The sequence below is a fragment of the Mesocricetus auratus genome, unplaced genomic scaffold (assembly GCF_017639785.1).
Source record: "Mesocricetus auratus isolate SY011 unplaced genomic scaffold, BCM_Maur_2.0 Super-Scaffold_100014, whole genome shotgun sequence".
NCBI lineage: Eukaryota > Metazoa > Chordata > Mammalia > Rodentia > Cricetidae > Mesocricetus > Mesocricetus auratus.
Genome location: NW_024429197.1, coordinates 28,901,862 through 28,925,913, shown reverse-complemented (window position 1 = coordinate 28,925,913; position 24,052 = coordinate 28,901,862). Strand labels below are relative to the sequence as shown.

Sequence of the window (24,052 nt, the reverse complement as noted above, 5' to 3'; positions counted from 1 at the left end):
AGGATGTGTGATTTGTCTAAGGAGGCCCCTGAAGAAGATATTCCTGGAGATTTCAAGGAACACCAGAGCCTGTCCCTTTACAGAGGGCTTACCTCATATGTGAGCTTAGATTGTGGCATTCGTAAGATGGTCTGCTGGGTGAGAATGCTTGTTAAGAGAGGTACTTATAAAACATCCATTATATAGCTTTGCATATGACAGCCCAGGGGTAAAAAAAAAAGGCAGCATTCTGTGATACAAGCAGTGCTTTGTAAATTTAGCTTATAATGCCTTAACATTAACAGAATGCTTCACGGTTCTCCACTCTTTATTATTCACGGCTATTTTTGGAATGTAACTGCTGCTCAAGAACATGTGTGTGGTTTTTTTGTGAAATTACCATCATGACTACTACCACCACCATTACAACAGACATATATGCACACACATACAAATCATATATATATGGTAAATATAATGTGATGTTCTAAGTACTTTGAGGGGTCCAAGGAGTGCAATGTGGTGATTTCAATGAGAATGTTCCACATAGGCTCACATGTTTGAGTAATTGGTTCCCCAGTTGGTGGAACTGTTTGGGAAGAATTATAAGGTATAGCCTTGCTGGAAGGGGTGTGTCACTTGGGGCAGGCTTTGAGGTTTCAAAAATCTGTATGATTACAGTCTCCACTCTATGTGCCTCATGGTTGTGTCTCAAGATGTGCACTCTCAACTATTGCTCTAGCACCATGCCTGCCTGCCATCTTCCATGATAGTCATGGATTCTAACCCTCTGAAACTATAAGCTCCAAATAAACTCTTCTTTACGTTGCTTTAGTCAAGGTGTCATAGCAATAAAAAGTAGCTAAGACAATACAAACACACACACACACACACACACACACACACACACACACACACATATATATATAGTCAGGCAGTGTTCTAACTTTATAATTATAATCCCATTTTATAGAAGAGGAAATCGAGGTAATAGAAACTGAAGAAATTGACTCAGTAATTTGCTCTAAGTTGATGAAAGCTAGGGACAGTGCTAAGATTCAAATGGTGGTAGCCTGGAGGAAGGGACAAGATTACTGTGAGGGTTAGTAGGTTACAGTGACAAAGTAACACCTGAAAAACAAGGATGCTGTAAGTTGTCATTAAGGAATAGCCATTTCCTTCAAATTAATGGTGATTTGCCTTTCAATATGTACACCATTTTACAACTCATCTAGCTCTTCTGCAACAACATGGCAGGTATGATGGTTCTATTCACATGCCAATCTGCCTGGACCACTGAGTGTCTAGATATCTGGTCAAACAACTTTGGCCATGACCCAAAACCTTTGGTTTTGAACTTACCAGTAAAACCTCTCATGTTTACTGGACAGCTGACCATGAAATTAACTCACCCTGCCTCACTTACTAAGCTGGTGACCCAGCATTCCTTACAATCATGCCTAAACAAACACTCATTCTTGTTCAAATGGTTCACAAAAGGTGTTCAAACAGCTACTGGAGACATAGACAGACATCTTACCTATGAGTCCTGAGCTGGTAGTATTTACAGGTTCTTATGTGAGACCTCCACTTCTTTAAACTCCCTTGCCCCTTGACTTATTTAGGGCATCCTTATATCTAGATGAGATTCTTGGTGGCATCCCAAACTAATGGACAAGTATAGGTTAACATTCCATGTTAATGTTTCTATGTGTATGTTTTGTGTATATATGGCCACTGAAATATAAGGAGTTATTTTGTCCTTAACTCATTGTTTTCATAAATATTTTATGCATATTATTGACTTTGCACTGAAATGGTTCTGCAAAGCATTTTAGGTGGTCTCCCTATTAAGTATCTTGAAGATCACAACATCCAGTAATAATGATTTTTCACAAAAAGGGAACATAGTTTTTTTTGTTACTTTGTTTTAAGGAGATCAATAGAGCATTTGTGACTGTGCTAAAGAATATAATGGTTCTTGTCTCATACTCAATGTGTCTTTTTTAATAATAAAGGAGGCTATGCCAAATATAATTGCTTCTATCTGCATAACATAAATTTCTCAAAATTTTAAATATACATGGGAAGAAAAACAACCAAAAAATCAAGTTGAAGGCTTGAATTTATATTATACTTTGTCTATTTATGAAGGTCTAGAAGAATGTCCCTTCCTCTGGAGATATGTTCTAATGCCACTGTTAGGTACTGTGATATGCTGTGAGGCTCATGGTAGATTGTATGTCTGGACAAAGGCTATGTAGAGTACACAGGCAAAGGCATTTTTTTCTACCTCACAATTCAAACAACAGGTTAGAGCATCAACCAGCCATTTAGAATACATTTCAAAATGTCACCACTATTCTGACTGAGCAAGTATAGAGCCTAATGAAGGTGAATGAGAGATGCCTTTTTTTCCCCTAAAGAATTCATGGCTGGCAGAGAAAAATAGAAAATTTTACAGTGTTGGCCCAGGATAGGCTCTAGAGTTAAATGACTTCAGCTAATGTCCCAAATCCTTAACTCTCTAGCTGTGGTACTCTGGGGGAAGTTCTCTCTCAAATCTTCAGTTTCCATGTGTATAAAGGAGGGATAAGCAGAGTACCTGCCTCTACAAGAATTGTGGAAGGACTGAACATCATGTTTGGCAACCTCTGTAGCAATACTATTACTTACATAAATGTTAATAGGTGTAAAAGTCTTGGATGTGAAGGACCTTCAAGGTACATTAGTCTAACTGCCGAGACAAGGAACTGTCTCCTAACCACCCTCTGTATTAGCTAACTGGGTTGAGTGATGTGTGTAGAGCTTATTCTTTTCTAAGCCATTTGTAAATCACTAATAATAAGAATGGTGAGGGGCTTTGAGAAAAATGGGCATTTTTTTCTGCTGTTTTATAACATGGAGGGAAGACCCAGGGAGATTGTCTGGACCAAGTATGCCCACTTCTGCAAGGGAAGAAACACTAGGAGGCTCACATTCACACAGAGGGTACAAGAAGTATTCACCCATCCAAGCCACAGTTTATTTTCTCTCACCACTGTCATTTTGCCACACTGCTTCCTTCAGAGTGCTGACACGGTTTTTGATGGAAAAAGAAAACTGTAGTTACTAGGACTGAGATTAGGCTTTCTCCTTACTCCATTTGCTTATTCATTTATTCATTCACTTCAGAACATCAACTCATTTCTGTCTCACCCCAGAGTCTAGATTCTTAATCACTATACTCCAGGGCCTTCCCATACTTAAAAATGCAAAAAGGGAGCAGAAGACAAGGAAAATTAATCATTAAAATTACTGAGACATCCAAATCTTTACAAGTGTTTCAAATGATTTACAAGCGATTTAATAGTGTTAATATAAATAGTAAAAATAGATACCACTTGTTGACTATTTACTGGGTGCCAAACACTTCATGTGCATTTATATCAATTCATGTGAATGCCACTTGATACAAACTGTTATTGCATACATTCTCTCAACAGTTTTACAACAACCCTTATGTGGGAAGCAACTCCTTCTTCATCACCCTTCTCCACTTATGGACCTCACTCTATAGACAAGCAAACTCACGTGCAGAGGAGGAACTTGATCAGCTACATTAATAACAGGTCACTTGGTACTCTTTGTGTCTCTGGTTTGGTAATGGGTCCCATGAGGCCCCAAACAAAGCTCTGGTGACCTCTTGGTATACTCAGATTCAGCTCTCATTTTATTTTTCTACTTTTCTCAAGATCTCTACCCAGTGATAGCTTGCACCTAACAATTCCTACATAGAAATTCCTAGTCTGCTAGGAAGCTATATTCACAGTGGACCTAAATTTAACTCCAAGTTTCTGTAACCACATTATCCAATAAACCTTAATCAGCTAAATTAGTAAAAATAAGAGGTGTGTAACCCAGGAAGAAAATGTTGATGCAAAGCTAATATTAAGTACTCTGAGTACTCTGTCCATCTTTTTTTTTTTTTTTTTTTTTTGACGAGACAGGGTTTCTCTGTATTGTTTTGGAGGTTGTCGGTCCAGCCTGGCCTCGAACTCACAGAGATCTGCCTGCCTCTGCCTCCCAAGTGCTGGGATTAAAGGCATGTGCCACCACCTCCCAGCACCTGTCCATCTTTTTTAGAACATATTGTGCCATTTGCAGGCACCATTGCAGGGTTAGAGGTGCAAAGAAACTAGAGAGATGATGTCCCTTTCTTCATGGACTTCAATTTCAAGTGAGAACAAGCAAACACTAAAGAATGAATACTTGTAGCTAATAGTAAATAGTTTAAGAAAACTGCAGCAGGATGGGGTATATACAGAATAAGGGAATGAGAGGAGATGTCTAGGAGTGAAGAGAGTTATAAGCAGGGGTTCTCCAGGCCAATGCCTGAACCCAGTGAAGGAGGAACCTTCAGGATGGCCTGGAGTGCAGGTTGAGTAGATGATGTCAAGGATTCTGCTGGGGATCTAAGAAGAAGAGAAAGAGGGCCAGCTAGGCTGGAGGTGATGAGCAAGAGTTGATTGTGATCCCAGGTAAGGTGTGAGAGTCAGGCTGACCCAGTAGTGCTAGATGTTGTAAGCCATGTTACAAATTTAGGCCTTAGTTATTCCACTGACGTTCCTATGGAGTTTTCAGTATTTATAGAGAAAGGCATTGGGGCCTAAAAGGTTATGTAACTTCCTCTGTCCTCTGAAACCTCACAATTTAACAGTGGGGTTTTCATGCTCCACAGTCTTACTACCAAATGAAAGCACAGGCTAATTAAAAGGAAAATTAAAATGATGGGTAAGGGAGTCCCATAGAGGAGTTCATGGGCCTCTTAACCATATTCCAGAATTGACTTTCAGATAGTAGTAAATGAGTAGAAGCCAAAGGAGAATTCAGGGAAGTAAATGCAGTCTTTAGGCCTCTTTGGCCTTTGTAATTTCATTCCTCCTTTTGAAACCCAGAGACACTGCTCAAGAGCTGCTGTCTCCTCCATTGCAGTAATGATGATCTAGAACTCACATATTCTGTATCCAACACCATTAGGCATTCTAAGAAAGCTCAGAAAAACGGACTCCTATTGCCTGACAAATACAATGAAAGTAAATATATCGATTCTAGCAGAGTCTAGTTATTCTAAGAAAGAATTCTATACTTAGCAAATCTACCTAGGAGGAAAAAGAAATTACAGAATTTCATAGATGATATTAGTAACTGACCCCAAACAGAAAGAACTGGGAAATATTTAAAATGCCAAGACAATCCACACAAACCATCTTTACCAAAAAGCTGGTAAGGGATGAACCCTGTAAGTTTATTGAATGTAGGGGAGTTACAAAAGCAAGCCTAGGAGCTAGGGGAGGAAGGTGTGCTATGGAGTTAGATGCCTGTGTTCAGATTCTGTGAATTCACAGAAGCCCTTAGCATAATTTTCTACCATAAAATGAAGCTATTACTATCATCAGTGCCATTATTATAGAAGCATGCTCCAGATCTTACCTCATGGGTGGGGAGGTAAGCAACTATTTGGAGAAATATTACTAAGCAGAGACGTCAAGAGAAAATTCAAAGTGTAGGAGAATCAAAAGCATGTATCTAAAAGAATCTTAACTGAGCAACAACTTTGGATTAGAAGCTGGTATCTATGAATGCAAGCAAGGTTTATGACGTAGTTGGTCACAGTTCTGAAGGAATTCACTGCAACTTTCCTCTCAGTCATGTCTAGTGTTGGATAAAATACTCATAAAACTTCTGGTTTTATACAGCCTTTGGATTAGAATAATATACAACCTATTTGGGGGATAAGACTGCTCCAGAAGCAATAAGGGAATTACAAGAAGTGTACAAATGCTGTAAGTAATCAGAGACAGGAGCAGTGAGGGGGCACTGGCCAAAGAGATCCAGAAGGGCTACAGTACTGGGAGATTGCTAGTAAGATATCTCAATAATGACAGCAGCTCCGTCTCCATCCATTCAGAACAGGCAGTCCCCTTATCTAGTAAAAATGATGCTGCTGTTCAAGAAACTGAAATATGACAGAGAGATATGTAAACAAAGCTTGCATGAAATGAAATCTGTTTCAAATAAGACAGGGCAATGTAGTGGAAACAGGATGGATTTAGGTACACAAGGCCCTGTGATTGCTATCTGTGAAATCATGGATAAATGACTTACTCTAAAACAAAGAAATTGTTGTGATTAAGTGAAAGAAATATAAATTAGAGGGCTATATCCTGTTTAAATTAGTTATAGTCTTTCACCAACAAAACCAATTTGGTCTTAGTAAAAGAAAATGCCTACAAAATAAGAGTTGCCATTATTAATCCATTTCATCCAAGGATGGCAAAACAGAATAAACAGATCATCCTTTGAGGGAAACTATTTGTAGATTCGCACTTAAATCCATAGCCATCTCAGCTGTGTAGTTGCAAGAAGATCCAAGGATTTCACACAACCAGACGCGTGTGACATTCAGAAATGGAACTCAAAACTTAACTCACAATCACTGACTACAGTGTGATAGGCAGCAGGGACGACAACTATTATTTCACAGGTAGCTAACCATGCTTGTTAAACAGTGTCATAAGTCCTTCTACACTATGCTATCAAATAGTACAGACTTTTGGCTTTTGCCCTGAAACCTCTAGCGATTTATTCCAGGCTGCTCCAGCTTTCTCCCTCACAGCTTTAATAGGAAAAGAACACAGATGTTTACAGTCTATCCAGAGTCATATTATCCCACCACCTATCTCTAAAGCAGTTATTGATTTTCACCAAACACCCTGCTTGCTCTCATATGTGTAGTCATATCTAGTGTTTATTTCCACGAAGGCCTTTGTTTCTCACCCACCTTTCATATATCCAGGATTACCCACCTAGAATAATCCCCTCTAGTCTATTCCCACCCGTTACCCACCTAGGATAATCCCCTCCAGTCTATCCCTACCTGTTACCCACCTAGAATAATCCCCTCTAGTCTATCCCCACCTGTTACCCACCTAGAATAATCCCCTCTAGTCTATCCCCACCTGTTACCCACCTAGAATAATCCCCTCTAGTCTATCCCCACCTGTGCTACTGTACTTCCACTACAGCACTTACTGATGACTGAAAACTGCACCATGTCACATAATGACCGATTAGATGGCTATTTCTGATCTCTCCAGGAATGGAAGCCTCATCTCCAGGATGACAGCACACAAACGTCTTACCACTTTATAACCCTTTGACCATATTTTCCCTTTACAAGTGGTAACATTTATACAGATAAGTGTGCCGCCTCAACATGGTTGCAAAGTCTTTGAGGACTTACCTACAGTTCACCTTCATATCCTCGGAATATCTAAGGGAAAGCATTTCTTGGTTAATATCTATTGAATGAATAAATGATGTGATCTCTTGGTTGAAAGTTGTTTAATAAATGATAACAAAATTTGTTCTTACTATTTCTTCAGCCTTCTTAAGCTTGACTTTATCCACACTCTGTCTCAATCCTCAAGAACACAAAACATATTTGACCAGTAACATGGAAAAGGAAAATCCCATTTTAAACACATTAATGTTGTTTTTAAAAAAAGAACTAGTTATTTGGTCACCAAGCTTAAATGTTCTTTTTCTTCCAAGCCATCAATCTTTTACTTGGTAAAGTTTTTTTTTTCTCAAAACAACAGCAACAACAAAAAACCCTATCAGTTTCTTCATGGAAACAGAGGGTGAATACTACCTTCAAACAAGCAAAAAATGGCACCCTCTTCCAGAGTGCATCCATCTCTGCTTGCTGTGGGTACCAGCTATTTTTATCAGGTGATACTGTGATATTCCTTCTCAACACATGATATTCACTCTTTCAAGCTGTTCGGCACTGTTCTATTTGGTTTCATGTTACATCAATGAGACAGTTTGAAGGAAAAGGAAAAATGGGACAGGCTATATTTAGTAGCATCACTAAAACCCTAAATAAAAACTCTGAAATCTCCTAAGCTCCCTGGCTGCCCAATTTATATTCAGGACCCTACTTACCAGTCTACAATTAAGGCAAATGGGAAAAGCCTTTATTCTGAGAGTATTTTTGTGAGACTCTTAATAAATGCAAGGCATTTTCAGTGTTTCTAAAATTTTTAGGGACTAAAAGACACACACCAGTCAAATGACTACTCCATGTATTTTGCATTTTTAAAGTATTTCAGGATGTTAATTATTAGCTTACTTTATGATTTCTATAAATTCAAAAAATATATTTTAAATGAATAATTACACATCTGGCTAAACATCTGAACATACCAAGGTCAAAGTAGCTAAGTGGTGACTATGAGGCCAAGAATCTGTTAGATGTAGAAGACCAAAGCTTCAGTGAGTTTAAGATTACAATATCAATGTTCCTGCATATTGTAGAGCAGGAAAGTAAATAGCATGCGCCTTGAAGAATCTAAAGAACAGCAGACTTAGAAGGAAACTTAATTACTCAAATGTTTTCAATCAATGTAAGCTTAGAGATATGCCTAGTATAGCATCTAGCACATTATAAAGACCCTAATAATTCAAAACATCTAGTAGGACTTGGTAATTACAAGTCAAACAACTCTGTCATCTGAAAGCCAAGATACAGATAACAGTTTCTATTATTTCTTGAGGGAATGTAAGAGTGTTGTAGTGGATCAGCTATAAAACTGGCCATGATCTTCACATTGCTTTGTGTTCATGCCCTTCTGCAAATGTGACTGCATTTTCTTTCTACCAAAAGATGTGATCTTACTTCATTCCTACTTCAGGACTGATCTTGTAGTGTTGCCTGAGCAATGGATGGTGTGGAAATCTCACTGAGTCTGTTCTTTCTATTTTCACTGTCTTTTGAAGCCCTGTCCAGGAGGTTTCATGTAAACACATAGTGGAATTGGAAGGAAGGAAGGAAACGAGAAAGGAAGGCGGGGAGAAAGGGGGGAGGAGACAGAAAAGAAGGAAGGATGGAAGGAAGGGAAGAAAGAAGGCAGGCAACACTCATACATGTGACAACCCATTAAAGATTGGCAAAGTTGTCTCTATACCCAGAGCTTACTGAAAATGAGTGAACAGTTCAGTTCAACTGTTGTGTATACTCATGAGAAATAAGAAACATGCTGTTTTAAATCACATTTTAGAGGGGTTAGTTACACAGCACCCAGCTATCTTGCACTTACCCATGAATCTGGAACTGTGCTAATAAGCCCTTTACAGGAATTACTGCATTCTCTTCTAACAATAATATTGATGCAGTAAATATTATTATCTTCATCTTATGCCCATTCTGAAGTGCACAAAGATTAGAGTACCCCATTCCAGTGTTAGCTAACAAACAATGGGCCAAAGTTGAAATCAGGCATTTCAACTTCCTAAGGGCAGTTGGTTTAAGAAAGAAGGCACTTTCTTAACCCAATAAATAAGGATCATTTCCTGTCTTCTCTGGGACAGAGACTTTCTTTTAACCTTGCCTATAGGACCATTTCTGTAAATAGTAGTAAGAGCAACCGTGACTTCATTTGTACACACATTTTATCATTTGATACTTAAAATAGTCTCAAGTGTTACAACACAACCTGTCTCTGACAGAAGAAAAAAGAAAAAGAGAGTGACTCTCAGGGAGACTATGTCCCTAGCCTGGGAGTAAGAAGCCTCTCTATGCTTGGTGTCACATCTGATAACTCTAAAGACTACACCCTGAGTTGACCAGTTTATATTCTGTACAGGAATATTAAAGCAACTATTTTCATCCACTCCCAAGTTGAAATTCCTCACGCCGTCTTCCAGCTTAATTGTCAATTAAATGCCCTACTAAACAAATGTAAAAAAATACCCTTTGATCTCTAAGTTTGGAGCCAGTCCTTGAGGTTTCAAAGGAGTTAAACTCAAATTCTCTGACATTAAATAGCTTAAGCTATTGATGATATAAGACTAAAGTACACAAAAAATGTAAAGACATATAGGCTTGTACCATACAGTGATATTTTTGCACTAGAGATGAAAATTGTCTATCGCTTAGTGACAGTGTATCACACACACACACACACACACACACACACACACACACACACACACACACACACACACATACACACACACACACCACACACATACACACACACACACACACACACACACATATATATGTATATATATATATGTGGTAATTTGAATTATTTGGCCCCAATAAACTCATAGGGAGTGACACTATTAGGAGGTATGGCCTTGTTGGAGGAGGCTGGATGACACATGTCTTTAATCCAGACTTTGAGGCTGGAGGGAAGACCTTTAATCTGGGCCACACTTTCAGCTGGAAATGTGTCACTGTGGGGGCAGACTTTGAGGTCTTTTTCTCAAGCTTCACACAGTGTGACAGCCAGTAGACTTCTTGTTGCCTCTGAGTCAAGATGTAGGACTCTCAGCTCCAGTACCACATCTGCCCGTATGCTACCACACTGCCTGTCACTGATCATAAATGGACTGAACCGCTGAAAGTGTAAGCTAGCCACCCTCAATTAAATGTTTTCTTTGTAGAGTTTCAGTGGTCATGGTGTCTCTTCACAGAAATAAAAACCTAACTAAGACAATATTGAACTGCAGGACTCAAGTGTGTGTAGTGTAAATAAACCTAGCATGTTGCTAGTCATACAAAATACTTGATAGTGATGAAATGGCTTCTTCTACTGATAGTATCCCTTTTCTTGTTATTTTAGAGGTTCTCTTAGAAGAAAATGCTTACTGCCAAACATTATGCCACGTTACACTAGAGGCAGGTTGATGCTTACTGCATTCCTTGGTTGTATCTGGGTGCCACACTGAGTGATTGACACATACCAACTAGGTTTGTTGTGTACGCACACTTGATGTTGACAGTGATGAAGCTACCTAACAACACAATCCTCTAAGTATATCTCTATCATTAATCATCACATATCTGAAAAAAGAAATGAAATCTAGGAGGTTATTACTAATTGTCAAATGAATGGAATGAGCAGTTACATTCCTGTATTTAAAGGAGAAGTTAGAGAAACATGGGTTTGGATCTGCCTGGCAAGGCTTTATATGGGAAGGAACATGAGGGATGCACAGGGTAGGAGATTTCTTATGGGGACAGTCTTCTGTTGTTATAGGTATATGATTTTGTAATAGGTTGTCATGGTGATTGTATCTTAAAGACATCCAGGCAGTAACTATTTAAATCTAGCATATTTGGACAAGGCCAATTTCTTATATATAGGCAAAAAGGATTCATCTGAAAGTTCTAACATATCTAAAAACCGACAAGAGTTGATAATTACACCCTAAAAATTTGAAGTATCCACCAGGTCATGCGAATTAACAAATCCAGAAAACAGACAGTCTCATACCATTTCCATTGAGTCAGCACAAGAAAAAGGATGGAGAAATGGAAGAAAGGCAAGCTACGCAAAATGTCAGCAAAATATTGGAGACTGGTATTGTACACTTTGGAGGCCAAGGGGAAATCAGTGTGATTGCACTTGTGAAAATTCAATCAGCTTCATTTATGCTTTATTTTCTATTTTCAATATTCAGGAAGGATCTCACTGATATGACAAAACCTAACCTCCCAAGGGTACCATAGGCATCTAAGTCTGCACCTCAACATGCACCAAGTACAGCATGCAGGGTCTGCCTTTCCTAGGTGCATCATTTTCATACATCCATGCTCCTGTTGAACCCTGCAACTCTGCATAGGACGTTCTTTCTCCTGGACCTCTTATCTTCTCTCAGCAGTATGCTCAAACCTGCCACTTCCCACTCAATCAGCTAATTCCTGCTTTTCCTGCACAAATTTTAGTGTAAAGGTCATTTCAAGTTGAAAAGAGGAAAAACAGGAATCCTGGAAGGTGAATATATATCACCGTAACTGAGGAAAATGGTTGATGGCCTGAGTTAAAAGGAATCAGTTATTCTAGCTACAATACAGGGTTCCAACTGAAACACACACTGAGAAGTCTGAGAAAAGAAAGGATATGTGATAAAGAATAAAATAGTTCCTTCACCAAGACTCCAAGTCACAATGCTATTGGATTCTCATGGAAGCAGATGCATAAGGACAGCCTAACCAATGACTTCAAAGAAGAAAGCACCTGACATCAGGAGGTAGGAAAGATGGTAGCAGATCCCAAGTAGTAGGAAGGAAAAAGAATCGATGCTTTTGGTAATAGGATGATTATCCAGAGAGACGAGTGTGTCAGTTTGGATGCTGTTATCCACACGCCCATCTGGAGACAGTGGGCAGAGGACATTAATAAAGCAGCAGTCACATCATGTAGGTGTTCCCAGCACTGACAGTCTCACAATGGAAAGGTATGTATAGCTTTAAAGAAGCAAACAGAACAACAGCAGATGAGAGTTGGGATATTATGATAAAGAAAAAGGCAAAGATGTAAGCAAAAGGACACACATTATATTAATAATCATACTCACCATGTACAAAAGGTTTATTGAAGTACTAAGCATATGCTAATGATATGTTTTGTTTCAAGAACAAAAAAGGCCTTCGAGATACCCAGGGAACTCTAGGAAAGGAGCAGAGCTTAACAGCATGCCTTTTGGTAAAGAGAAGGACATATACAGTGGAGTTAATGACAACCATTTAAAGGCCCGGACCTAGGATGAAAGAACTAGAGGGGTCTTGAGGACATTCAGGATGATTTTGTTTAATACCCAATAATCCTGCCAGAATGAAAGCTCCATATTAAACATACTGAACTTTTCATGTATCACTATGTGACTGCTACTCAGCACTGTGCATGATACACGGAAGGCACTCCATAAATATGTTAGTAGACTTAATAAACAGATGTGTGTATGTATGGATAAAGATATCAGTTCAACACACACAGGCACACACACACACACACACACACTGAAAATAAGGTGAAAATATTTGAACAAAGCTTTTAAAGGAGCAGGAAACATCCCTGAACCCAAGTCTGACAATGACAGTGAGAAATAAGGTCAGATGTTCCTAAGAAAAAAGTAAAGTCATCTGCCCTCATCATCCCCCTTCTATGCATTAACTTCTAAATCTCTTTTCTGTTTATACTTCTGAGACTTCTAAGTTAGTAAGTACATAAACAGGCTAATTAAATAGTTTCCCTTCACAGATTCAAAAATACTTCCTAGACTCCTTTAGTTTAAAAAACACTTCCTAGACTCATTTAGTTAACCATCATGAAAAAGGCACCCGGCTCACAGATAACCAAGGGATAGTTGGACAGATATCCGCTTAGGAGGTGTGGTATGATATGTCCAGAGATCTCTATGAAAATATAGAGCAGTCATTCCCAGCTACCTTTTCAAGAGGCCAGAGGCTAACAGGAAGCCCAGATGTGTATGATGAAATCACTGGGGTGGGGTGGGGCAGTAGTCCATGCCAGGAAAGGAGGAAATAAATTATTAGCCACCCCCTTTAGACTTTCAGGGCATCCTCCTCAATGATGCTTACAGCACCAATTGGAACTATCTCTAGTAACTCCTTGGCTTCTCCAGACTTGGATCTTTGAGATCAGAAGCTATATATTATTATATGGACTCAATATAATAGTTCCTGGAATAGAAAGGATACCTGTAGGAGTGAACCCCACAAAGCTATCTGCCCATGAGGGCGGGGACATGTAAACTGACACAGTTAGATATAAAAGGAAGTGAAAGGAAAAGGAACCTCCCTTTTCTCCTGGAAGCCAGCCACGCTTCTAACTCCTGGTTTGTGCGACTCTCTCTCGCTCTCTCTGGTAAATAAATATATTGTTTTCCTATAGCATTGACTATCATCCATAGATACCTAATTAGATGAAAAGAATTTTAGGATGGGGAGGTAACATACCATTATAGTTAAGAGTGTGATAAAGAATATGGGATCTGATTTGGTTAATTTGTCCCTAACTACTGTTCTACACCGTGATTTCCATATTTACAAAATGAGACACAATGGTCTTTACCTTTGGCAGTTGAATCTTCCCAGAAGCAGACCCTGGGACAACCAGTAGTCAAAGAGATTTATTATTTGATTGAGAAAGAGGAACAGAAATTGAGAGGAGTAGTCTCATACAACAACACAGGTCATATAAAAGCATGGCCAACCCTGTGGAGTGTTCTGGAACAAAGATTTCTTATGAGAAGTTGAGTTTTGCAAGTAGTGCTGCTGTGAACATATTGTACCTGCACTCAGATAACTATTGTGGATTCTTTTGACTATGTACCTAGAAGCAGTATAATGAAGATCATACGATAACATTGTATTTATGCTGTGAGGAACTGGAAAACTTACTACAATGACTGCATGATTATACACTCCAGTTATCACATGAGGAGCTCTACTTCTTCACTATTACTTGTTATTATTTGCTTTGTTTTTAAAATCATTACAGCCATGCAAACGGATATGAAGTTATATCTCACTGTAGTTTTGATTCGTATTTCTCTATGATTAGTGGCATTGAATATTTTTCCAATGTACTTTTGGTCTATTTTTAAAAAAAGACATTTTAAATAACAAGCAGAGTTCCAAATTTAAGATAAGATTCACTTGCATGATAGGCTTTCAAATACATATAACTAACATGGCAGCCGGACCAATACTTTCCATGAACTTCACTATGTTCATACACATAAGGCAGCTAATCCTAAGTTTTACTTCAGTTTTTTCCTTATCTAAGAATCAGAGAAATATGGTGCATAAGAAAATATAAGTTCCATAAGGGCAAGACCAATAACTACAGGAATAGGTTTCACTATATGGACCCAGAAAATAGAACTGCAGGAAGGAAGGCAGAATATTGGATCTAGGATAATTCTTAGAGATTCTTCTGCCTAGGGCTTGGTGAATGGTGATGAGATTAGCTAGGATATTGAACTCAGGAACAAGAACACAGTAATAAAGGAATTGACTCAGAATCATTATTAATTCAGAGTTCCATTTTTACTTTTTTTTTACTCTTTCACTTTTATGCTTTTTTGAAACACCCTTCCTGTGGGAAATTGTAAGAGAAAAGACGAAAAGGTGATACACAAACAAAAGGTAATAAAGTTGCTACTTACAAGCATTTCTTAAGTCTCAGTGCTTTGGCTCTTCTTCTCTTATGTCCTGTCTTGCCCTTTTCTCTGATGAACCTTAGTCCAGTACCATCTAGTTTTCTGTCCTTACAATGACAGTGTTTACATACTGCTTATCTCAATTGGTTGTCAAATTTATTAAGCTCATACTTTGGTTTATGAATTAGAAAATGCTGTCTACTGAGCAGAATTAGCTATGAATGCAGACTGTGGTGCACAGTGACCCCTATTTAACACACCTTTGTGATTAGGGGACAAATCACTGACTTGTACCATTAGCGAAGAAAATTAAGCTTACTTCAACTTGGTAAAAATGTGTTGATACTACTCATCTCTTTAAATTAATTATAAAAATACTATACCTTTGAATAATTTATATCTCTAAAAATAAATAACAATTCTGAAGGTGAAAGAACTATTTCAATGTATGAGGTAGTTTCACAAATTCACAGGTTTCTTAACCTCTGTTCTTCTGCCATATACCCTTAAACAAATAGATAGTAATCCTACCGAAAACTCCTGGGCATGTGGTCCTGTGATAACAAGATAGTAAACTGAGTGAGTTAAGCGGAGCAAGACAGTAAGCAGCATTCCTTTTTGGCTTTAAGTTCAGCTCCAGCCTCCAGGTTTTTGCCTTGAGTTCCAACCTTGGTTTCCATCAATGGACTGGACACAGAGTATGTACACCCAATAAACCCTTTCCTCTCCAAGTTGGTTTTGGTCATGGTACTCTGCGGTGATCTATTGCTTGTACAAATAAAGCCTGTCTGGGTGTCAGAGAATGGAGCTTGCCACTAGCTAACCACAGAGGTCTGTAGGTCTGTACATACCTCACAAACAAGAAGTGAGGGGGCTGGGCGGAAACAGGATATATGCAGGGAGAAACAGGAAATCGCTCTCTTGTCTGTTGAGACACTAAGGAGGTAAAGTGAGCTGTGGCTTGCTCTTCCTCTCTGATCTCTCAGCATTTCCCTCTATATCTGACTCCGACTTTTTATTAAGTTAATTAAGAAATCCATTTACAGTATTCTATCACAGCAATAGAAAGCCTAACTAAGGCAGGCATTATTGTGGTTGTTACTCATGTTCCTCTTAAAGGTGATCATCTGATTAGATAGAGAAACTTGCTAACAAACTTGGAGTATGAGTTTTGTTAGTATAGTCATGAACCAGGGACGTCCAAGGTGTTAACTACAATGATCTGATTAAGACCATCAAAAGAACTTTCTGGGTGATCTTTGTTTAAACACTCATGCTGTGAAACCTGAAAGAACATTATCCTCAGGTACACGGGGAAGGGGTGTTCACCTTTAGAAAGAAATAAAAACCCCTTCTACCAATGTGAGGTGCACTCTCACCCTGAACTCTTGGGGAAGGGTCCAGGCCCTGCCCTATATGAAATGACAGACTATGGACACCCCCATGGAGGGCCTCACCCTCCCTGGGGGAATGAGGGGATAACGGGGGGGGGGTGCGGGTAGGGGGAGGGCACGGGAGGAGGGGAGGGAAAGGGGGAGGGACCTGGAACTGACTTGTGAAGCGACCTTGTTTCTTATCTAAATTTAAACTGAAAAATAAATTTTAAAAAATGGGAAAAAATGTCATTGTCTCAATAAGGTCTACTCTGTTCAGGATTGCAGTCTCCTATTTGACTCCTTGACTCCCTTGTTCTAGTGTTCCTTTTCCCTCCATAGCATTTGTGATGTTCTAACATGCTATGCACCATACTTCACTATAGTAGTTATTTTTAATGTCTGTCTCCCTTTGCTCTCTTGCTTAGAGGGATAGTTGAGTTTGGAGTAAGCCCTTACAATCAGGCCTGGCCCACACTAGGCACTCAATAAATACTCATTGGTTCAATCAATTCTTCACCTAGTCAGATACATGAAATGGTTTCAGAAGGCTCAAGAACTTTAGCAAGTTTGTGTCAATGTGAATTTAAAAATCCCAAAAGGCATGTTATTTTGATGTTATATTTTAAACCTCATCATAAACTTTTACTTATAGGTGAATCTTCATGTGATAACTAATCCTCATTATAATTACATGTAAAAGCACTATCATTCTATTAAAGGAAACATGAAATTAAGCACAAATCAGTACTGTAGACTATAAGAGTTTGCAATTGGGACTGGAGAGATGGCTCAGCAATGAAGAACATTTTCTGTTTTTCCAGAGGACCAGAGTTGAGTCCCTGTACTCACCTGGCAGCCCATAACTCTTTGTACCTCTGATTTCAGAGAGCAGACACCCTCTTCTGGCCTTCAAAGGCACCAGGAATTCAAGTGTTGCACAGATATACACATGCAGGCAAAACTTCTGTACATAAAATAATAGCTTAAAAATAATAATAAGGGTTTGCAACTATCATACTGTGAATAACTGTAGACCCTATGTAAGAATTCCTCAAGCAACTGGGTACTTTGTGGCAGCTACACTGTCAACACTAGCCACTTTGCCAGTCGCTCAGAGGCTGTGCCAGTGAGTCCAACTGGTCATAACACACATAAATGCATTTGGGGGCTTTTTTTTGCAGAAGCAACAGAAGTTCAGAGTTCTTCTACATAATTTTCTTAGACAAAATATTATATTCTGATGCATAAATACATTGAGTAAAGATGGATTTTAAACTGTAGGTAGTTTAGGTGCCTCTGCGTTAAAACCACTGTGAGGCTGCTTTGAGTGAACAAAAGTTGCTTGTGTACCAAAATGGTTCATAAACTGGTGGTTTGGATTGTAGAAAAAAGCACCAAAGGACTGATATAACTAATTTTTGCAGAGATAAATGGAAAGTCAAATTAGGAGCTCACATGATAATTTGATCTGAAAGTATCAGACAGCAAATGGTTTCTTTCTAGAAAGTCAAACCTCTGCCTATCATTATGTGGCCAGAAAGATTATGAAGTCACCCCATGACTGTCTTTTTCTATCAATGAAGGACATGATTATTAATGGACTTTATCACAGATTGAACTCAGTTTGGACAATGGCCCTACCTCTGCTTCAGTTGTAATTAGTGTCATACATAAAAGTGTGTGTGTGTGTGTGTGTGTGTGTGTATGTGTGTGTGTATTGCAGCAAAAGCTACAACTTTTAAATTAAAATTGAACTACTCACAAACTAGAATCAATATGTGACCTATTTTATATATTATGTGCTGAACTAGTTCCAAAGAGCCAAATTAACTTTTTAGTAAATACTTGTATCATGTGTAATAGGCAACTGTGTTCCTCAGAAATTCACATGTAGAATGAATAATATAACCTCCAATCACTCAAAACATGACTGGATTTTGAAATAATAGCCTTTAAAGAAATCAAAAGATAAAATGAGGAATATATGTGGGCCCTAATCAAATAAGATGTATTTCTTTTAAAATGCGGACATTAGATACAGGTAGAAGAGACTTAGGGAGAGATAAAGAACATGACCATCAATAGTCCTAGGAAAACTCTGCTAACACCATAGTCTTAAACTTCTGGCAACCAGAACTATGTAGGGATGAATTATTTTTTAAAGCCAACTATTGCATGGTATTTGTTATAGCACCCAGAGACCTTAATCCATACCTAAAATGATGAACACTGTCTTAAAACTTTAGTTCCTGCCGGGCGTTGGTGGTGCACGTCTTTAATCCCAGCACTGGGGGGGGGGCAGAGGCAGGTGGATCTCTGTGAGTTCGAGGCCAGCCTGGTCTAGAGAGCGAGTTCCAGAACAGCCTCCAAAACAATACAGAGAAATCCTGTCTCGAAAAATCAAAAAAAATTTAGTTCCTAATCCTAAATCACAAGTATCAATGACAGTGGCTGCCTCAGTTCTGAAATACCATGAGTGAATAGATAATTCTACAGTGAGTAAAATTTCCAGACACAGAGGCTTGCTTTTTAACCAATCAGTATTCATATTTTAATCCTATAAGGTAGACTTTTTCTGAAACACACTGCTATTTGAAATTTTCCCCTTTAGACAGTTTCTATCACAATTTAACCATTTTTAAAGAAGAGAGTAGAAATTTCCAACAAAATTGGCAGTAACTTCTTAGTGCTTTTATTTATTGCTTCTACCTAAGATTTAATGTATAGTATTCCAATTAATTCCCAGATCAACTTTGTAAGATCTGTATTATACCCAACCTTAAACCCCAGTTTATGAATAGACTATGAGGGAAAAGGAAAAAAAAAAGAGGACCAAGGCATTAATTATGCAAAGTCCTATAACTGCTAAGTGATGTATTATATCAGACTTGCCCCAAGAATATGAGTCAGAATCCCTTATTCAAATGTATACCCTCTACATAAATGCTAGGGAGAAGCCTGGTACTTGTAACCTGGATATTACAAACTCACATTAGATTGCAGGTCATACTAAGTAAGGACACCTGTCTGAAAACCAGACAATCAAACAAACTATAAAGAGGGCTGGAGTTGAATATAGTAGCTGAGCAGTTAGGGGAGTGCTTGTCTAGCATTGAATGAGGTGGTAGTTTCAAATACAAGTACTTCAAACAAACACATAAAAACTCCTGTGGGGTTCTCTGTTAACCCTAACACACTAAGAAGAGGAATTATAGGCCAACTGATCTAACTCATAACCCCACCTTGACTAAAATCCACACCAGAGTACCTTATCTTAACAAGCAAGAAATCCAGGCTAATACAAAAGGTAACTAAAGAGGATTACTTAAGAGTTCCCTAAATGAAAGCCTGCATGTAAATCCCTGGTATATTTCTTGAGTAGTTAGGAGATGGGGGAAATCCTCTATAGAAGTAGGTGGGGTCACAACCTTATCAGTCTCAAGGGATTTTGTTAAGTGCTTTGAAAACTGAGTAGGAGTTCAACCATAGTGCCACTGGCCAACCTGCCAGAGAACTAACGGGTAAGGTGCTGTGAACTTTGTGCTGTCATTTTGTTAAGGAGGCAAAAAGGGAAACATCTGGATTGAACCTTTTGATTCCTCGTTACATTAATTTTATTCAGTGTTTTAAATTCAACCCACTCACATTTACAAAACACTTCACACAGACTACTTCCTCATGAATGGAGCTCCATTCAGATCTCACCTAAAACATCAAACTTATTCTGAAATGACTGAGGTTAAAGCTTGTTCAGTGTCAATTTGCAAGTATTATAAAATATGAAAAGCAGGCACACGAATGCAGGAGGGTAATGTGAGGGCATTGCTTTACAAAAATCAAGGCAGCTAGGGGAAGGAACTAAGATGGGCTTTCAGGAATCCATCATGCTCACGACAAACATCGTGGAGGCGGCATTTAAGCCCTCAGAGGGAAGATTTTATGAGAATCATTGCCCATGAGCAGTATCAGCTAACAGCTTGGGAATCAATATGACTCATTTCCCCCCAAACCTGGAGCTGCTTTCTAGAAGCCCCCCCCCACCCCCTCCCCTGTGGCCTTCCCAAGTCCCTTAACATATGTTGGGGGAGGGGGGAAGCTGTGTGGCTTTAGTAGGTTCTTGACTTCAGAAGGTACATATACTGAGTTTTAAATGTCTGACAATCTCCAGCCCAAAGAGAGACAATTACAGCACACTGATACCCTGCCCCACACCTGAGCCCCTTTCCCCCTTAAACGGAGCACTGCTTAGGGCAACAGAAGTATCCACACCGTCTTATCTGGAAACACAAGTCCCGGGGTTGTAGCGGCAGTAATCTAGAAGGGCACTCAGAGGGTGCACGCCTCCCCGTGTGACAATTAACGGGAGTCACAAAGGCTGTGGTTCCCCGGAGAATCCGCGCTCAAGCTCCCTGCACCTTGGGGCCGGACTTTTTGGCGCCACCAGCTTAGCAAAGCCACCCCGCGTCGGGGAGCGGCGCTAGTCGCTGCCGGGTCGCCTGTCTAGGGACCAGGTGACGGGACGCACTGGTCCTCTCTGGCGGAAGTCAAGGGGGACCAGTGGGGCGTGGCCCGAAGCCCTTGGAACGGAGTTGGTAGAGACTCCGGGCCGGGTAGTGGGGTCAGGGATGCGCGGTCCCCAGGCCGGCGGCGACCACGTGGCCGGTGGGCGCCGGCGGTGGTGTCGGCGGGTGGGCGGGGCGTGGGACGCGCTGAGGACGCTCGGGCTCTGCTACCTGGTTCTGGAGCCGCATCTTCGTGGGGGCGGGGTCCGGAGGGCCGCGGTGGAGGCCAGGTGGGCGCGGTGGGCCGAAGACCACGGCCCAGTCACTTCGTGCTGGGTCCCGCGCCGCTCACTCGTCTGCCCGCTACGTAATCCCTGTCGCCGCCTCTAGGGGGCGCTGGACGAGGAGGCGGAGGACCCACCCAGAGACTGGTTCCCCTCAAGGTTAAGGGGTTGGGCTTGGAGTGTGTGTATGCTTAGAAAGCTAAAGGAACAAGTTTTCAATACTGCGGCTTATACTGTGCTTGAATTTTAAGTGCGGCAGCTTCTTCACGGCTTAAGTGCATCAACACCATTTAGACAAACTTTGGCAAGACACTGTTACAGGCCTTGTGTATATGTGACTCAATTGAGATGCTTAGAAAAACAAAACAAAATCCTCTCAGTGAAAGGATTGTGGATACCTTAAGTGGATGCTTCAAACTATGTTAGTCTGTTTGCTGTGTCTGTCCAAGTAAGGTGAGAATGGAGACCACTGACATGAGAAACCAGTACTCCCCTCCCTCCCAATAAATGACCAAGACTTGTGTGCACTGCAGTTTCAGGTAAAGATGTTTGTTAACGACACTTCAGTTATTCTGTGACCTTCTATACCATACCAGAGGTTTGAATAATCCAGTATTACTAGCCCTGTGATAGGAAAGAGGATGTGACGTCAAATATGTGACGTTCCCCGATTATTTAAAACATCATTCTGAGATTCAGACACTCACACTTGGACTGTTGAGAATGCCCACTAGTGCATGAAGAAAAACACAGGAAAAAACCAACCAAACAAAACAAAACCCCAAAACCTCAATTCTTAGTCAGACACAAATACAGAGAATGTCAGGTAGGAGGTGGTATATCTGGACTAAGGTAAGCTTGGTGTGAAGTTAGAACAGGACACTGACATTTATAGATGAAGGCCTGGAGCTGAAATAGCTGTTATGAGTCACAAGGGATCTTGGGGAAAAAAGATTCCTAGTCTATTGCTTTGTTTTACAGTTCTCAGCATTCTCATACTTGCCCTATTTCAAGTTTAGCTTTAAAACGACCAGCCACCAAAAAACTAAAATCAGGTTACTATGTTGTAAAAGGACAAGGAGTAACAATGAAACAAATTTCAAGTTGGTTTCACTGTAATGACACATTATTAAAACGCATATTAACTGTATTTTCCATCATATTCAGTTCAAGTTTTATATGACTACGTCTAAGGGGAGCAACCACTGCTAGTTTCAAGACATTTTTGTAAGACTGTTGTTCTTTAAGCAAATGGGGAAATACCAACTCAGAAATCTGCTAACTAATATCATTTTGACTCACAATTTTCATTCTTATAAATTTGAAGAAATAGACATTAATGCACCCAGAGATTTGGCCTTGTGATTGCTTACTGTCATAGCCTTTGAAATATGGAAAGAAAACCATGAAAAAATGAATAGTCATCAAAGGAAATTGATTATCCACACAATGGAATATTCTAGAGACATTAAAGATACAGTCAATGAATATCTATCAACATGCTTGCAATTTATTTTATAGTAAGTACAGATGACAAAATTGTATACATAGAAGGATTCCTTATTTGAAAAAGTAATTGGCTATTTTGGAAGGGGATATTTTCTCCTTCTTATCTATATTAGCTTTAAAGAAACAATTGTAAATGTTATTTATTTTGAATTAAAACAAATTTGTCTTGTATCATCGACTGATTATTTTAAAAATGACTATAATGAACAAAGTCTCTTGGCAAGCTACAGGCAAAGTCTTGGTGTGGTTAATACAGTGAAGAACATGGTCTCAGGTGAACACTGGTTAGAGCATCAATCACAGGTCCAAATCTGAGCTATATCCTCTTTATATCATGAACAAGTTTTTTAAAGCCCAATATTAGTGGTAATATTAATAGCGAACATTAACTGAGAATTCATTTTGTGCCAGTGATGAGGCTAAACACTCTGTACCATCTCATTCCATCAACAGCTGATGAGAAAATGGTCTTAAGGAAGGAAGTTAAATAACTTGCCTAAGTTTTCACATCCAGATAAAATACATCTGTGTGACTGTGAGGATTAGACAAGGGGGCAATTTCAAGGGCTTTCAAACTGCCAGGTATATATAAGAAGCAGCTGCATATTTTTCATGATTTGGACACAAGCCTTGTAGTAAGTACTGTGGATAACCATTTTATTACTCAAATCATCTGCCCAGGGAATCCGATTTGGTTATTTGGTGTGGGATCTGAGAGTCTGGGTTCTAAAGTTGTCTGGGTTTGAGGTGAAACTCTGTCTCATATATGTCTGATTTTGATTAAGTTATATAAACTTTTCTTGTGTCCAAGTTTTCTTTATAAAATGATATCAAAATGGGTTCTGAATATTTAAGAGTTAATACTCAGAAAACAGGAAGAGCAGTTCTTTAGTATACTTAGAGTTTTAAGGTAATTTCAGGTTTAGAATTATAAACTTCTTGTCATTTTTCTAACACAAAGAGTTTCATGCACATTTTTATGTGGCTATTTAAACCAACAGGTTATGTAAATCATGACCTGTCAGAAGTTGTAACAGGAAGCAGCCTCCACTTAAAAGAAATCATGGCATTTACCTGTGCTCCTGTTACTAACCAGCAGTTAAACCAAGACATAATACATACAATGAGTGCTAATTAGGAAGTAACTGTGAATTTTATCTATTGCATTTAAATGAGCTAATTTAGTTTCTAATCTTACATTGCCTTTCAAGAAAAGTTGAAAAATCACACAGACATTAAAATTACATCTCCAATTTTATAATTTGTTTCTCAAAAGTAACTGAAAAAATGTCTAAGATTCAAATATAAGGAGAATCACTCATTGAAAATTTCATCAGAAAGAACAAATCATTATAGAATAAATAAATTTGCAATA

General features: G+C 39.2%; 1 protein-coding gene across 1 annotated transcript in view; it reads right to left on the bottom strand.

The window, feature by feature from the left end:
- Positions 1-21,188, bottom strand: part of Elavl4 (ELAV like RNA binding protein 4) — a 128,796-nt gene extending 107,608 nt beyond the window's left edge. The window contains exon 1 of the mRNA XM_040756968.1: positions 21,116-21,188. Within this exon, the coding sequence (XP_040612902.1) occupies positions 21,116-21,133 (18 nt within the window). The 5' untranslated portion in view covers positions 21,134-21,188. The remainder of the gene's footprint in view (positions 1-21,115) is intronic.
- Positions 21,189-24,052: the final 2,864 nt, after the last annotated feature.